This window comes from Nesoenas mayeri, assembly GCF_963082525.1.
Source record: "Nesoenas mayeri genome assembly, chromosome: Z".
Lineage (NCBI taxonomy): Eukaryota > Metazoa > Chordata > Aves > Columbiformes > Columbidae > Nesoenas > Nesoenas mayeri.
In genome coordinates, this window is record NC_137542.1 from 67362643 (window position 1) to 67378397 (window position 15755).

The 15755-nt window shown below is 55.2% G+C and overlaps 1 protein-coding gene across 1 annotated transcript in view; it reads right to left on the reverse strand.

Annotated features, from left to right (window-relative positions):
- The window catches only part of TLN1 (talin 1), a 37232-nt gene that overhangs the window by 18092 nt on the left and 3385 nt on the right, over positions 1-15755 (reverse strand). The window contains exons 2-21 of the mRNA XM_080362388.1: positions 13127-13290; positions 10262-10359; positions 9909-10038; positions 9526-9678; positions 9129-9271; positions 8593-8720; positions 8045-8105; positions 7659-7763; positions 7189-7344; positions 6849-6950; positions 6547-6623; positions 6185-6365; positions 5375-5488; positions 4931-5039; positions 4228-4436; positions 4011-4109; positions 1407-1574; positions 836-1130; positions 568-734; positions 88-216 (exon numbers count right to left, since the gene is read on the reverse strand). Coding sequence (XP_080218514.1) covers positions 88-216; positions 568-734; positions 836-1130; positions 1407-1574; positions 4011-4109; positions 4228-4436; positions 4931-5039; positions 5375-5488; positions 6185-6365; positions 6547-6623; positions 6849-6950; positions 7189-7344; positions 7659-7763; positions 8045-8105; positions 8593-8720; positions 9129-9271; positions 9526-9678; positions 9909-10038; positions 10262-10359; positions 13127-13256 — 2754 coding nt within the window. The 5' untranslated portion in view covers positions 13257-13290. The remainder of the gene's footprint in view (positions 1-87; positions 217-567; positions 735-835; positions 1131-1406; positions 1575-4010; positions 4110-4227; positions 4437-4930; positions 5040-5374; positions 5489-6184; positions 6366-6546; positions 6624-6848; positions 6951-7188; positions 7345-7658; positions 7764-8044; positions 8106-8592; positions 8721-9128; positions 9272-9525; positions 9679-9908; positions 10039-10261; positions 10360-13126; positions 13291-15755) is intronic.

The window sequence follows — 15755 nt, forward strand, 5'->3', positions numbered from 1 at the left end:
GTGTAAGCTCCTGGCCAGGTCTTCCTCACTGACAGTACTGCCTCATCCTCCACAGCCCAGCACCCTCCCCCTTGCCCAGCATCTCACCTCTAGCTTGTGCACGAGCTTCTTCTTGATGGCATTCTGGGCTGCAGCGTTGGTTGCCATGCGTAGCCCCTCTGCTGCCTCACGGAGCCGTTGCTGCTGCTCCTCACTGTCTGGGTGGGCTGCAGCTCCCTGGAGAAATCAGGAAACCCATCACACCTTTCAGGGGCCATCGAAGTCCACTGTTTTCATGAAGCAGCAGCTAGCTGTGCATTGGCCTGATGCTGAGCAGCATCCCCAGACAGCCTGACTACTGGGGAGATGCCAAAAGCCTTGCCAGGAGAGCTCAGCAGCAGCTCCTCTGCTACCATCCACGGCTTGAGGAGCCCCACTCCATTGTACAGGTCCTCAACTCAGTGCAGGACCTTGCTCTGAGAACTGGTCCCCCATCCAGGGGCTGCTTGTCCCCTCTGCAGTACCGAGCCAACAGTGCTGGATGGGGCTGGTGGCCAAAGCAAAGTCCATCCGTGCTGCACCACTGACCTTTGCAGCCTCCACCATCTTGGCAGTGGCATCAGCCAGGATCTTGGCCGCACTCAGCAGCTTGCGTGAGTTCTCCAGGTCCGTCTCTCCCTCTGCATCAGCTTTGATGGCGTTGACAAGATCAGAGGTAGCCTGGGCCAGAATACGAGCCTGACGCACCATTTCCCCTGGGAGAGAAAGGAAGGGTGGCCTGTTAGCAAGTCCCATGGGCTCCCTGATAGCTCCTTGTCCACCATCCTCTGTGGTGGGTGCCATCTGCCACTCTCACCAGCATCGCCCATGGAGCTGAATATGTTCTCGGTGACGTTGAGGATGGTGTCAGTGGCCTGGTCGTAGCGCCCAATAGGCTGCCCGCCCAAGGCGTGCTGCTTGATGTGCTGCAGAAGGTCATTCAGCGCCTGGGTGACAGCTGTGGCTGCCACCCCCACCTGCTTCAGGAGCTGGTCATCACTGGTGGCTGCCTTGGAGGCCTCCACACAACCTTCCGCCGACTTGGCCACCAACTTGCCAGCCTCGATCAGCTGCTCCTGGCAGACTGGGGAGCTGATTGTGGGAGCCACTACCTGGAGGAGAGGAGAAAGGCTGGGCAGTGAGCATGGTGGGCTCCTTGTCAGAGCTGTGCAGAGACAACTGTCTCCAAATTCAGCTCCTCCAGAGAGGATATTCAATGCTTGGGTACACTGGCAGGGCCTGAGGCAGCCCACACTTCTGGTGTCAGACCCCAAATGTCCTGCCCAAGGATGTGTGGTCCTGGCACGCCTATGACCTCACCGTGGAGCTGCCACCAGCCAGGTGATACTTGCAGCCACACTGAGACAAGGGTTAACTTTGCTGCTTACCTTGGTGCAGGCCACCAGCTGGGAGGTGGAGAGGGCACACTGGGTGGCAGCAGCGATCACCTGTGTCTGCAGAGCTGCATCCTCTGTTTTCTGAGCCACGTTCTTGGATTTGAGCACGAGAGTGGCAGCGGCACTGGCCACCGCCTTCGCCAGCTGCATGAGCATGTCCTGGGGGGGATGGAGAGGGTCAGTGTGGGAGCCACACAGCAGGAGAACCAGCAGCCGCCCACAGGGCTCTCATGAAATATTCAGCAGGGAAACGTGAGCTGTCGGGGTCCTTTCATCTACTCTGTCGTGGCACTGGCAGTACCAAACACCTGGATTGGCTGGCAACACCTTGACCCTATCTCTACTATGTGCTACAGCCGGCAGTGAGGCTGTAGCCTGGCCCTGTGCTGCAGCCTGCACCATGGCACCACCACAAACACTGCCCAGAGCAGCTTGGGCAATGCTCAGCATCACCACAACATCACGGCTGCAAAGATGATGAGGCATCCGGAGCACCTGTCTTATGATGAAAGGTTGAGAAAGCTGTGTCTGTTCAGTCTGGAGAAGGCTGAGAGGAGATCTTATTCTTGCTTATAAATATCTCAAGGGTGGATGTGAAGAGGATGGGACTAAACTCTTTTCAGCGGTGCCAACCATAGGATGAGGGGCAAGGGGCACAGACTGAAGCACAGGAGGTTCCATCTAAACATGAGGAGAAAATTCTTTACTCTGAGGGTGTCAGAGCCCTGGAACAGGCTGCCCAGAGAGGCTGTGGAGTCTCCTTCTCTGGAGACATTCAAAACCCGCCTGGACACATTCCTGTGTGATCTGCTCTGGTGAACCTGCTTTAGTAGTTGGGTTGGACTAGACGATCTCCAGAGGTTCCTTCCAAATCCAACCATTCTGTGAACACCCACAACCTGCTCATTGTCCACTCCCTAGGCAAAAATCCACACTGAGGCCCTGACTGAAGCACAGCCACAAGCTGATTCAAGGCACAACCAGCTCTGCCTGGGTTTGCAGCCTGGGCAAACAGTGAAAAAGTGACAGATCCCTCAGGCCAAATGCTAGGCACAAGCTGGCTGCCCCACAGCCAAACTGGGGTCAGGTACCTGCCCACAGGCTCACCCCACCAGCAAGAGGTGAGTGGGAGATGCTGCCCACACTGGTCACCTGTACTGCAGGCATACCAGCTGTTTTCTAGCTCCAGTAGCGATGGGTTATATCTCTGCTGTAACTCCCAGACCTAAAGGAGAGGTTGGACACAGCAACCCGCCTCCTTCCATGGGAGGGTGGTGGGTAAGGCAGGGGGCTGTGCGGCCAGCCTGCAACAGGCAGTGACCAGTGCAAGGCAAACTGCTTTCCCACAGGGCATTTGATGTGACAGCATGCTGCAGCCTTCAGGATTAGCTCCCATGGCACACTGTCAGCAAAAACAGGCAGCACCAGCCTGAGCCAGCAAATGCTTGGGGCAAAGACCTCGGTAGGCACGAAAGCGTTCTCTGCTTGCCCTGTGTGTGCTCACAGTGAGTGGCCCCGCACCCTATGACAGCTCAGCCTCTGGTCAACAAGCCAGACGTGTGCGAGCATCCCCTCGCCTCCTGCAAGCCAAGACTGCTCCCGCTGTGATCCGCCACCTTTCCCGACAGGAGGAGAGACCAGAGAGCGCATGCACCCAGCTCCAGAGTCCCCAGAGTCCCCAGACCGCTGCATCCGAGCCCAAGGAAGGAAGTAGATACACTCGGGTCTGGCAGCTGCAAGGCAAAGCATCCTGCTGCACATGTGCAATTTCTCTTTCACGTCCTAGATCTGCCCCTTGGGGCTGTCCTGTCCTGGCACTGCCACCTGGCCAAGCATGGCTTCTTGCCCTGGTCATAGCTTTTCTGCTCCCTTTGTCTGTCTGTCCAGGCTTTTCTGCTCCTGTTGAGGTTGTGCGGCCACCACAAACAGAAACCCATTCTTTATGGAGTCTGTTTTGGTCTATACTACATCTGGATCCTTCTCTTCAGCACAGTGTCCTATTTCCCTTGTGCTGGAAGGAGCAGTTGTGAGAAAACAAGCTGGCTGGAAGTCAGCTCAGTCAAAATAAACCACTCCATGAGGCTCCAGCCACTCTGGATCTCCAATAGGGGCAGGCAGGCAGGCAGCTCCCACAGGCAAAGAGCAGCAGACAGGAGCGGAGCTGGCTCCCAGGGCAGCACTCACCCAAGGGTGACCCGAGTGCATGGACTTCTGAGAGCCAACCACCAGAAAAGCAGATTTTTGACAAGAGCCCTTCTCCAAAGAGTTCAGCTGATAGTCCCCAGAGGAGCACCCCTCACACTGGAGAGGGCAGGGACCATCAAGCCGTGCCTACAGTCCCCTTTTACCGTCTTTGGGTCAGAGGCAGGCAGGATCCAAGCACGCCGGCTTTCTGCGATCTACATGGGAATCCACAAGACAAGAGGTGTTATATCACAGCAGCTCTAGGGACAGAGATGGGCAATGGCCTGTCCCCTCACTCAGCAAAGTCACTGCCAGGCACCGGCTCAACTTTAGTCTGGAGCCGTCCTGCCAGGTGCAAAATCTGACTGTATTAGGGAGTGGGTGTCCCTGTTTGTCACCAGGTGCACTCACCTGGAACCTGGGGTCAGTGTCACTCTCCCCGATCTGCTGCAGCAGCTCTCCACTGGTCTGGCCCACGAGGCCGGCAGCCTGCAGGAGATTCTGGCGAGGCTGCAAAGAATGAGGCAAAATCAACAACAGGCTCATGAGCAAGCCCTAAAACCTCACCTCAATGGTTCCCCTTGGCTTTCACCCTCCTCTCAGTCCCTGGGTCCCTCCTGCCCCTCACCTCAGCGCTGGCAGGCTGTGCTGTTTTCAGCAGGTCTGAGACAGCACTCGCCAGGTTCTTGGCTGCCTGCAGAAGCTGCCGCCCGTTCCCTCCCTCGTCCTCCATCAGCGCAGCCAGCAGCTTCACACCCTTGGACATCTCCGTCAGGTTGGAAGAGATGGTGGTGACAGCACAGCCCACGGCTGTGTAGTCTGTGTCTGCTGGATCCCCTGCACAGGGAGGAGACGAGTCAGGATGGGATGCACTTCAAGTGATGCTCCAAGAGCATCCCCACACCTGTCACTAGTGTGGTTTTCCTTTGTGGGGGAAAAGACCCCCTGGCTCCTAAGCCTGAAAGGTTATTGCATCAGTTGAGTTTGTGCAGGAGAGCCTGGGGAAAGAGAGCTGCACTGTGCCATGGGTGGGCCTGGAGGTATGGCAGGGACAAGACAAGACGCTTCTGGTCCAGAGGATGGCTGATCAGCTGAGGGCTGGGAGGAAGGACTGGGCTGGGCACAGACAAGGATCTAAAGGCAAAGCGAGGTGCAGGGGCATGGCCAGCTCTACAGGTATGTTAGCAGCATTTGAGGCTGATTTAGCTCTAGCTGGAGCAGGTTGGCTCCTCCAGTTTCTGATGGAGGGCAGGAGCCATGACTTTCAGCCAGACAAGAGAGACCAAGCCTTCTGCAGATGGGGTATCCCTCCTCTCCAACCCTCCACACACCTGCAGTGAGGTTGACCACCGAGGCTGTGCCGGCAGTGATGGCATCCACTTGGGAGTGGATCTCATGCTTTGACTCATCCATCTTGTTTTTGCGCCAAGCTTTGGATGCCTGGAAAGGGAGAACAGGGTCAGGAGATGGTGGTGGAGGTGGTGGGTAGCTGCACCCATGCTCACACAGAGAGACACAGGAAAGAATAGACAACAAACAGGGAAGGAAGAGCTGCAACCACCCAAAACTCCCCAGCCCATCCTGATCAAGCAATATGACCAAATGTCCCCTCCAGCCCTGCACCCAGGGTGGGATGCAAGTCCACCTCTTTGCAGGTGGCAGATCTTCCCAGGAGCTGCTGACACGTCTCCTGGGAATGCAACCGTCCTCTCCTAGCCCAGCCAACAACCTCCAGCAAGGTCCCCCTGAGCACCCCGCCTTCAGCCAGCACTCACAGCATCCTGCCCGAGAGGTGGCAAGGTCTCGAAGTCATCCAGCGTGGCCTGGGCTGCATGCACAGCCTGCATGCTGGAGTTGATGGTGCCAGTCAGGGCTTGCTGGGCTGAAGTCTGCAACACAGAGACATATTGAGGCACACTGGAGGCTCAAAATCTGGGCTTAAATATTTGGCTCGCATGCCTTTCTGCAACATGGCGTAACATGCTGTTGATGACCATGCTCTAGGTAGGTGCCTCCACAAAGAGGAGTGCACCTAGCAAAAAGGAGTTTCCCCTCTGCACCTCCCACTTGGAAATGCCCCATCTGCCATGGGTACAAGCAACTCTCATGGTTAACCAGCTCTCAAGGAGTGGGGAGCAGATGCAGTGGGACCCCACAAGGCTTTTACAGCAAGCCCCACAGCAGGCTGAGCGGTGCCAAAGAAAACAGCCTTCTCGTGGCCTTTTCCAAGTGCTTCTCCAGCTGCTGAGGACATGGGAATCACCAAAGCCAGGCACAGGGCTCTGCTGCAAACCACAGCACTGGCGGGGCTGGCCAGGCACAGCAGCTTGGGGCAGCTCAAAATGAAGGAGAAGCTGAGGCTACGGGCCAAGGGAAAATGCCAAGGTGTAGCTCAAGTTTGCAGAGCGGGTGCAGGAGGATGCCAGCTCAGCCAGGCCAGGAAGCACAGGAGGCCAGCGGCACTGAGCCCCTGCTCTCCACAGCAAGCCAACACCTGGCCACGGACCCAAAATGGATGGGTCTACACAAGCCTGATGGGCACCTTCTGGAGTTTGTGCCCTACGGCGGGCACAGGGAGAGCTTACCAGGGGAGGCATGTGCCCTCGGTGCATCTGGCCACTGGTGATTTGCAGCTGAGGCTGCGGCATCGTGCCCACCTGGAAGTTTTCTGGCCCTCCAGCCCCTGTCCGCATGATGGCTGGCAGGGCCACTGAGCCCAGTTCCGCCTTGCCTACACGGTTAAACTGCTGCTGCAAGACAGTCGACCTGAAACGGGGAGAAATACCAGGTTAAGGAACACCCACAGCCATGGCACCAGGCTCTGTGCGAGCGCTGCCACCTAAGGACTGGCAGCTCTTCTTCCAGATATGCTGTTCTGCAAGCCTGGCTGGAGCCCACTCTCCATTCAGCTTCTGCTTGGAAGCTAACTTGATCCTGGAGGACTTACTTCTTTGGAGACACAGAGTCTTCCAGCATGGTGGATTCCTCATCTCCCTCCAGTCCAAAGTGGTCTTTGCTCTTTTTCTGTACAGAAAAGGAGAAAACGTTTCAGCCAGCACATACTTCCCACCCTTGCCCTCCTCCTGCAGACCAGGCACCGTTCTGGGGCCACTGGGTCCCTCTGTCCCGTCTCCAGCTCCCTCAGCAGCACCATGTGCCAATGGCTGTCTGGAGGCAGCTGGCATGGGCACTCTGCACCCCTCTCCAGAGAGGAGCTGATTTTCAGTGCCCTTCTCAGCAGCGCCTCACCTTTTTGAGGATGATATCAATGTAGCCAGCAATCAGCTGGGCGATCTGCTCCCCTTCCGTTGTCTGCACCGAGTAGTAACCATCCTGGTAATCTCCAAAATCCTGCAATGGCAGGGCACAGGGTAGCACCGGAGCTGGGCACTGGCGGCCATCCTGAGCCCCTCTGGTATGCGCTAAGCACCCAAGAGCCGGCCTTCAAAACAAGAGCCAGGAGAGGCACCACACGAGGGCAAGGCTGTCCCACCATGGGGCAACACCAAAGAGAGGGGCTGGTGTGAGAGCAGCCCCCGAAAGGGTCAACACTGGGGAAGGGGCGTGCAGGACCAGGGCTGGTCCGTACCAGGGTGAAGCTCTTGGGCGAGGCTGCCCAACGCTTGATGTTGGTCAGGCTCCACTCCTGAATCACTTCCTTGGTCTTCTCGTCCACGCGCATCACGCACTCCTTGGTGATCCCCAGGAGCCGCGGCACCAGCTTGTTCTTCCCCTTCATCTTCTCCTGCGGGCCATGACAGAAGGGTTGTGGGCTGTCCCCAGGATGGATCCGTCCAGGCAGAGACCTTTGAGGCCTGCTGTGGCTACCAAACACCCCCAAGGCCACACTTTCTGGTGGTAACAACCACAAACATGGGGCTTGAAAATGAGAAAAAGCATAAACCAAGGAGTGGGAAGGCAGTTCACAGGGAAAAGCAAGAAGGAAAAGTGCATAGCGGACACTCAGGAAAAACCGGAGCAACGTGGGTTGAAGTGTAGCAGCTGGAGACGAGGAGTTTTGGTTGGTGAGAGGTGGGAGCAGGGGGACTGCTGCTCTACCTTGACCAAGAAGAAAGAGACCCCGTAGGTCTTGAGGGAACGGGCAAGTTTCACGTAGCGAACTTTGGCCTCAATCTCACTCATGTTCCCACAGTTCTTGTGGGCCTGCAACAGCAAAGAGAGAACATCATGCTAGCTCCACAGTCTCCTGGCTGTGTCCTGTCATAGCCTTTCCAGGCTCTCCCCAACTCACCAGCATCCCCTGCCCCTGCTACAGCATCCCTCTGACCTCTGGGACCTCAGGAGCTGCCTGTCTACCCACCTACAGCTTCTTGCTGTTTCTCACCCACCAAGCTGCTATGTCTTGCCTTCGGAGACTAGAGCAGCCTCAGCCTTTGGCAAGGAGGAACAAGAAGCCCAGGTTTCAACACCTCCCCTGCACATACCATAAAGATCTTGCGCTCCCCTTTCTGCTTGATGTACTCCTTGGGCAGGAAATCCTTGAGTCTGCCAAGAGACAGCCAAGTCAGCTGTTAGCAGCAGAGCCCAAAGCCAGCATTTGTCTCCAACTACAAAGAGGCCAAACCCCATACCCTTGGACAAACCCCTGCCAGGGCACAGGCTGGGAGTTTTAGGGAGTAGGAAGCATGAGGGAGAGGTTAGTGTAGTAATGAAAACTGCCCCAGGAGCTGCCCTGCTCAGTGGGGTGGAGATACTGAGGATGCAGCCCCTCATGTGGCATCAGGGGAGACCATACAGTGCTCTGGGGTGCCCCCATGAGAGCTGGCTGCATGTCCTGGGGGTGCCAAAGGGACAGAATGGGTGGGGGGTCTGGCACCCCTTGCAGCCAGCATGGACTTCCATGCTTGGCACTGTGCTGTGGCGAGGAAAAGAGTTGCTCCAGAACTATCTGTGTCACCAAGCCCTGTGCGCTGGCACAGTGCTGGGGGCTGCCAAGCTGCCCTAGCCGCCTGGGGCTCTCCAGGACACTCACTCCAGAAAGCCCGGCTTGTGCTTTTGCTCGTTGTGCGGCCCAAACTGGATCTGGCACTGGTAGCCGGCAAACTCGCAGGCTTTGTCAAAGGAAACGGGGTGGGAACCGTTCAGGATGTCGTCACGAGCCTGTGTGGGAAGAGAAGACATCACTGTGGGCTGGGCAACAAGGCAGCCCTTTCACCGTTCTCCTCCACATCAAGTAGGTCCTGTTTCCCAGACTTAAAAGAAGCAGCCCTGAAAAAGAGGAGGATCTAGGACAAAGCTTTCCCCTATGGGGACCACCACCAATGCTGGGAGAGGAACAGCAGCAGGACTTCAAGATGGTTCCTACCAAACAGGAGACATGGGATCCTCAGGGGAGCTCTGGAGTACGCAGAGGGCAGGGCTGGGACTGCCAGCATTGGCTCTTACCCAGGGGACAACTGGGCATCCTGAAGTGAACCCTGTGGTAGCTCTTGGCCAAAACCCTCAGCCACCAGCCCTGGCAAGGGGCTGGCACATGGCAATGGAGCCAGGTGCTCCGGGGACCTGTACCTGCACGTAGAGCAGGTTGAGCTGCACAGGATCTCGCGAGTCCACGTTCTGGTCGGAGTAGAAGAACTTGCGCCGCAGCAGCAGCGTTTCATTGTCATCGATGCCTTGCTCGCGCAGGGTCCGGCCATGGTCCAGCCAGTTCACTGTGGGCAAGGTCAGGGCATGAGCATGGATGGGATGCAGAGCAAGAAGCTGATGTCTGTCTGACGCACCCCAGCTCTCACCCCTCTGCCCTGGGCCTCCATGTAGGAGACACTCTAAGGAGTGTGGGCACATGTTTCCTCACCACAGTCCTCTCCAATCCCCGTATCAGCTCTTCCCCTTGCAAGGGCCCCTGCTCCCCTCTGCACTACCTTGGCATGGGCTCATTCAATCCCCAGGATGCTCAGGTACTTACACTCATCATCTGTGTGCAACTTCTGCTTGAGCTTCTCCATCTTCTTCTCATCTCGCAGGAGGGTCTTGTCCTTCTTAAGGGTGCCAGTAACCTCCTCCTTCTTCTCTTCCATAATCTCCCGAACAAGTGAGTACTCATCATAGTTGGTGATGCCTGCAGAAGAGTGGAGGACCAAGCTCAGCACAACATTGCTGCCAAATATAGAGCTTGGAGCAATGCAAGGGTGCAAGGCAGTGTGCCCTCCCAAGTGTCACACACCCCTTGGACATCCTCACTGCCAGGTCAACAGCTGCAGAGCTGCGACTGCTCCCCCAGGCCAGGCCCACCAGATGCTAACATCTCTCCCCCCCCTTCCTTCCCCTGTTGCTGCCCACTCCTCTCACCAATTCGGGCACAGATTGTCATGAGCATGTCTGTGACAGTTTTGGAGTCATCCACCATGACCGTTTTCACTGTCCCATCCAGCATGCGGATCTTCAGAGGTCGCTGTTTCTTCTTGTACTCCATGGTGTCCTGCAAGCACAGTGAGTACAGCTTCCAGCAGTGGCACCAGCGTGGGGTGCTCACATCCCACCGTCACCCCAACAGCTCCTGTTTTCTCAGTGCAATTGTGGGGGGAATGTGGGGTGCTGCAGGGCACGATGCAAGGCAGCAGGGCAGGCACCCACACCACCTCCACACTGTGGGCACATGCAAGCATGGAGCCAAGCTGGAAGGATGTGGGATGGATGCTTACCCCATTGCGAAGCATGTAGTAGTCCAGAGCCTTCCCAGCCTCCAGCCAGATCCCTTTCTTTGGGTCTTCATCCGAGAGGAACAGCCCGAAATCATTGGCTGAAAAACAGGTAAAGTCTCTGCCAGGGTAATCCTGAGCAGAACAGGGACACCAAGACACTAGCCTGTACCCAGGGATGTGCATTGGTGCAGTCCAGCAAATGAAGCACAGCAGTACCATGAATGCTGGAGCCTAAACCTAATGAGTGGGCAACAAAGCTGGCCAGCAAGCTTCAAGGTACATGCTTCACCCTAGTTATCTACATAAAAAGTAATCTGAAGCATGCCTACGAAATGCTGAACTTGGAACTGATAGTCAAAACAGAAAGAAGAGCTTAGAGTTGTGGTTGAGAGCTCTCTGAAATCTTTGGTGTGACATGTAGCTGTGGCCAAAGCACGTCAGTAAAACAGTGGGTGCTGGGAACTGGTCTAAAAAACCTAGGCACATCCATACTTCTGAGTACTCTGTGATGATGTGGTCTGCAGCTCCCCACAAGAATGGGGTGGAGTTTGAAAACATAGAGACAGGGGCAACTTAAATGATGGACCCTTGATATGAGGGACTGAAAGAGCTGGGACGCCCCTGCTTCCGGATGAGGAGGCTGAAGGGGGATGGCATCAAATCTTACGTCAGGGAATAGACTGCATTAGCTTATTGAACTATTAGATACAGTGCTTCTTCCAGAAACTGATTAGAAACTGCTTATATAGAATTCACTTAGAATAAGTAAGTTTGCTTAGCATAACTTCTGTAAGCTGTGAACCTTTGAAGCTTCTGCTTTGTTAACTATAAAAGGCCTCAAATCTCCAAGATAGAAGATAAGGGGAGCTGCGTCCCTGGAGATAAGTAAAGAACAGCATCTAACAAAAGATGACAACAGAAGAATGTTTTGGCTATTGCCAAGCACTTATTTTTCTTCAGCTTCAGATGCAAAATAGGGAGTGAAGGTCAGGGCTTTGACTGACAGCCTGCCTGACAAAAATGAAGAGATTCTGTGAAGAACAGGGAGATCCGAGGCTCTAATTTTGCAATTGGACTATCCATGCTTTATTCTGCTGAGGTCTCTCTTCAGGAGGCACCAGCTCGAGCTGCTACGCTGTACCTTGAGAATAAATTATTTATTTGAGAAGAATTTCTGGAATCCGTGCCTGAGCCTCTGCTACGGGAAGCCTCGGGAAAAGGAACTTCCGTAACAGCTTATGAGATCTCAGAGGTGGTGAATAAATGCTGTTCACCAAATCCTGCTCCCTCAGGGCTGGGATACGCAGTGAAAGTGCCGCTGCTGGAGCTTGGGCAGTGGCACCCCAGCTCAGACCCACAGGGTTCATCCTGTTTTCCTGCTGCGAGAGGCCAAGACCACGCCTGGCTTTATCCTGGGGAAGGTCCTTCTCCACCTTTGCAACAACCCTGCGCCGCAGGCTGTCTTGGCTGGCTCTGTTTAAAACACGTCATTCCGTTGGCAGCTCTCTGTGGGGAGGGACAAATTCCTGAGCCGCCCTGCTCTTGCTTGGCTAACACTGCCATTAGGATCCTACTAAATAGGGAGCAGAAAATCACGGAGGCTTGGCTTGCCCTTTTTTCTTTTTTTTTCAAAAGCTGTTTTCAAAGCAAATTCCAAGAGGATAACTCTAAAGCACTGAAAACTGAGCAGCTTGCCCCAGATCCACAGCTTGGGCGGGGAGAAGCACTTCCTGAAACAGAGCAAAAGCAGAGCTGAAAACCTACCCAAAGGTGACAAAAACCCAGGGCACCCCAAAAAGGGACCCCCGAGTGCTACTGGGCAAAGAGAAACAAAAGCTGCAAGGAACTGATAGGCAAAAAAACACAGTGAGCGACTGAAAAGGAACTCGGGAGTAAGCAGTTCCCTTCAAGGCTTTCCCCTTGCCTTGTTTTTTATAAACAGGCTGGCTCACACCCAAGAGTAGGAAACGCAAAGCTCCTTCCAACACCACCACAGCCCTGCATCCACACAAACATCCAGTCCCTCTCTGAAACTGAAAGCTGTGGTCGGACAGACCGCTGGCTACCCGGGCACGGCGTGAGAAGGCATTTCCTTCCATCCTCCCGGAATCTGCTGCTCCCAGATGTCGCTGCACCCCCCCTCCTCTTCCCACGACTCCTGACCTTCTGTTTGCTGCCTCTCCCCTGTGGCACAGATGCTTTTTGGGGGGGCAGGGATCCAGTACAGCCCCTGAGATGATGTCCCAGAGCTCCAGCCCCCTCATCCACGATAGGGTCAGGCCACTTCCACGTGGGCGTGAGTCATATCATAAGCTCATGAGCCATAAACTTAACTTTGAGCCTGGCAGCAGCAGGGAGATATTAGAGCTGAGAAGACTTAGCAAGGTAATGAAGCACCAGTGTGGGTCTGTCAGAGAGCTGTTCTTGGAGGACAGACCTGATAGATGACTATATATCCCCCAAGAAAGGAAAAATGAACTTATATGGTTTATCAATGCTTGCTACAACCCCTGCAACTGTTTAAATCCACCTAGACCTGGCTAGAGGTGATGGCTGCAAGTAGGAGAGAGGAGCTGTGACAGAAAGGGCAGGAGGCTCAAATTGCATTATGAGTGTTTCACTTCCAAATGTGGTTTTCTACCTTCAAAACCCCAAAATTCCTTCTGGAGTGTCAAGGAGGGAGCCCTAGGAGCTCAGCCCCATGCCTCAGCAGACAGAAGGAAGTGGACTTTGCTCCCCCCACCCACCACTGCTCTGGGAAAGACAGACAGGCAGAGAGACAGTAGAGGGAAGGGAGACTGGTGAAATGCCAGAAGCTAAGCCAGGGTGGCTCTGGTACGGGAGGCAGCTCCACTGTGGACTTACGCTGTCCCATCTGGGCCTCGGGCACCCGCTCGCGGATCATCCGGCAGGCATCGTACACCATGGTGGAGGGCTCAAACTGCATCGTCTTCACCACATTGCCGATGCTAATCTTCAGCGAGAGCGCAACCATGGTGGCGGCTGGGCTGTCCCCACTCCTGCGTCACCTGCCAGAGGAGACACACGGGTTAGCTCTGACTGCAGGCACCTCTGGCATGCAGGGTCACTCCTCCTCCCCTCTGGCAGCACCTCTGCTCCCCAAAAGCTGGGGTATGGCTTCTAGCAGCAAGTAAGGGCTGCACCCTGCCCTGGTCCCAACTTCCAGCCCCGTGCTGATCCCAGGGTCTCTGGCCAGCATTGGGACCCTTATCTCCTCCTCCTGAGGTGCCAAATTTTGCTTGCCCATGGGAGTGACAGTAGCTGGTACCCAGCGGAGATGCTGCCAGCTCAGAGGAAACAAGTGTGTGGGAGCACACAAGATAAGCTTGGAGAGCGCAACAGAAGGGGTTATAATTAAACCTACCATGACACAGAAGCCACAAGAGGAAACCCAAGCTTTGACCCGAAGCTGGCAAGGTCTACTCTGGCTATCAGGGCCCCCCACATCATCAGTGGATGGTGCTGAGCCAGCACAGCCCGGGCACTGATGGATCCAAAGGGCCGGAAAAGCCCGGAGCTGCTCGCGCAGATGAGATAAGGGCACCAGGCACTGAACTTGCCCGTTAAAAATAATTACCTAGGGAAAGTACCGCTCACACCAAGTGAGTGCTCACAGATCAAGGTCTATGGCAACAGCTACTGCACAAACCCAAGGATGGGGAAACTGTGCACAGGATGATGTACATGAGGGCAAGGAACCAGCCACTGCAGGTGTCACTACAAGGGCAACTGAGAGATGCACCCTGCCACCTGAAACAGGCCCCAAGCCTGGTCCAGCTTGAAAGATCAACGTCAAGCTTGAAAGACTGCATAGATCAGCTTCAAAGCAGGCACCCCTCAACAGGGCTCCAATACACCAGGTTTAGTAACAGCTAATTAGAACTGTGATATCTTTATAGCAGAGTAAAATCAGAAAGAAGTAACAGAAGTAAAAGGAGGTTGCAAATAAGCGCTCTGCTTGCCTGACACAGCTTGCAGGGCTTGTCAGACCCCTTTTCCTTTGGGTTTACACATTGTGCAGCAGCTTTCAGTGCCTTCCCAGGTTGCCACATGCCTTGGGGTCTCTGTGTTGGGTCTTTTTCCCCATCCTTCTCAGTATCCCTGGTTCCCAGCTGGTCCCAACTCAACACTTCCCAGCAGTGCCACCCCTTTTCCTCTCCCCAAGAGCAGGCTCACGAGGAAGGAGTCATCTGCTCTGCCTCACCCCAGGCTGCCTTGTCCTTAAACCCCAGCTGGTGGGAGGATGCAAGAGCAACAGCGGGTTGCACCATATCTGCTTGTTCTCTTTTAGATTGATTTTCTCCTACCAGGCCTCCTATTATGGCTGTCAGTGAAAGGTTGCTGGCCACGTGCACCCTCAGCCCAGCCCAGGGAGGTTCCTGGCCAAGGTTTGCTGGCAGCCTCCCTTGCCTGTTGTGCACCGCAGTGGCACATGGTGATCCTGTGTGCCCCTGCCTGAAGCTGCCAGCTCTGATCCACTGCAGAAGCGGCTACACCTGGGCTAGCTGCTCCCAACCACAGACCCAAGTGAGCTAGTGGTAGTGTCTGAGGTAGATAAAGCAGGCTCCTACATCTCATTTTGGCCAGGAGAGAGTCAGAGGGCAGCGGTCCTGCTCCTGCAGAGCCATAAAGCCATGTTGGTGGTGCAGGGAGGGAGGCAGGGATGGAGGAGCGTGCCGCCTCCGCCAGCACATGGAGTGGCTCCAGCTCTGCATTCCTGAGCTGTTCGGCAATGTTTCTGTGGAGGCCCGCGGCCCCCACTGCCTCTGCTGACGAGGAATGAAATGCATTTCGGGTCCGGAGCGAGGGAGCCCGGTGGCAGCGGGAAGGGGGAGGCGGAGGTGGCCGCCTGTGCCATTGCGATCCAGCCAGAAGCCCTAGCAAAGCCGTGGAGCCAAAGGGATGAGGAACACCCTGCTGTTAGAAGGGGCTTTCTGGATATTTCACAGGAAGGGCAGGCGGCTGCGGTCACCAGGCCATCTTCTTTATATCTAAAAATATTCTTGAGTTGAGCATAAAGCTGCTTTCCGTCCCTCCACAGGAAAAGGAGAACACGCCACTGTCAGGACAAGGTCAGAGACCATGGAGGAAGGGGAGGGGAGGACATCGGACAGCAGAGAGGAACCAAGAGGAGCCAGGCCATGGTCTGCCATTTCTGCAGCCTTCTTCTGCCCTCCCAAAGCCACTCGAAAGCAGTCCCTGCACCAGAGGCTCCCCTTAGGACATCCTTCATGGGGACCACCGTGCTTTTCAAGATCTCACAGGAGGATGACTGACAGCTCAAGCCTTCCTGCTCTTACAAAAACAACACAGCTTGGTAGGGAAGGTGCTCACAATATCAAGCAAGTCGTCTGAGGGAAGGGAGACAGTTCATTTTAATTCCCATAGTCTAGGGAAACAGTTCTGGCTCCAGCAGCTGAATTTTGCTGACATCAATGTCTAAAGTAGAAATGCTCTCTGCTGCCTAAGAAGT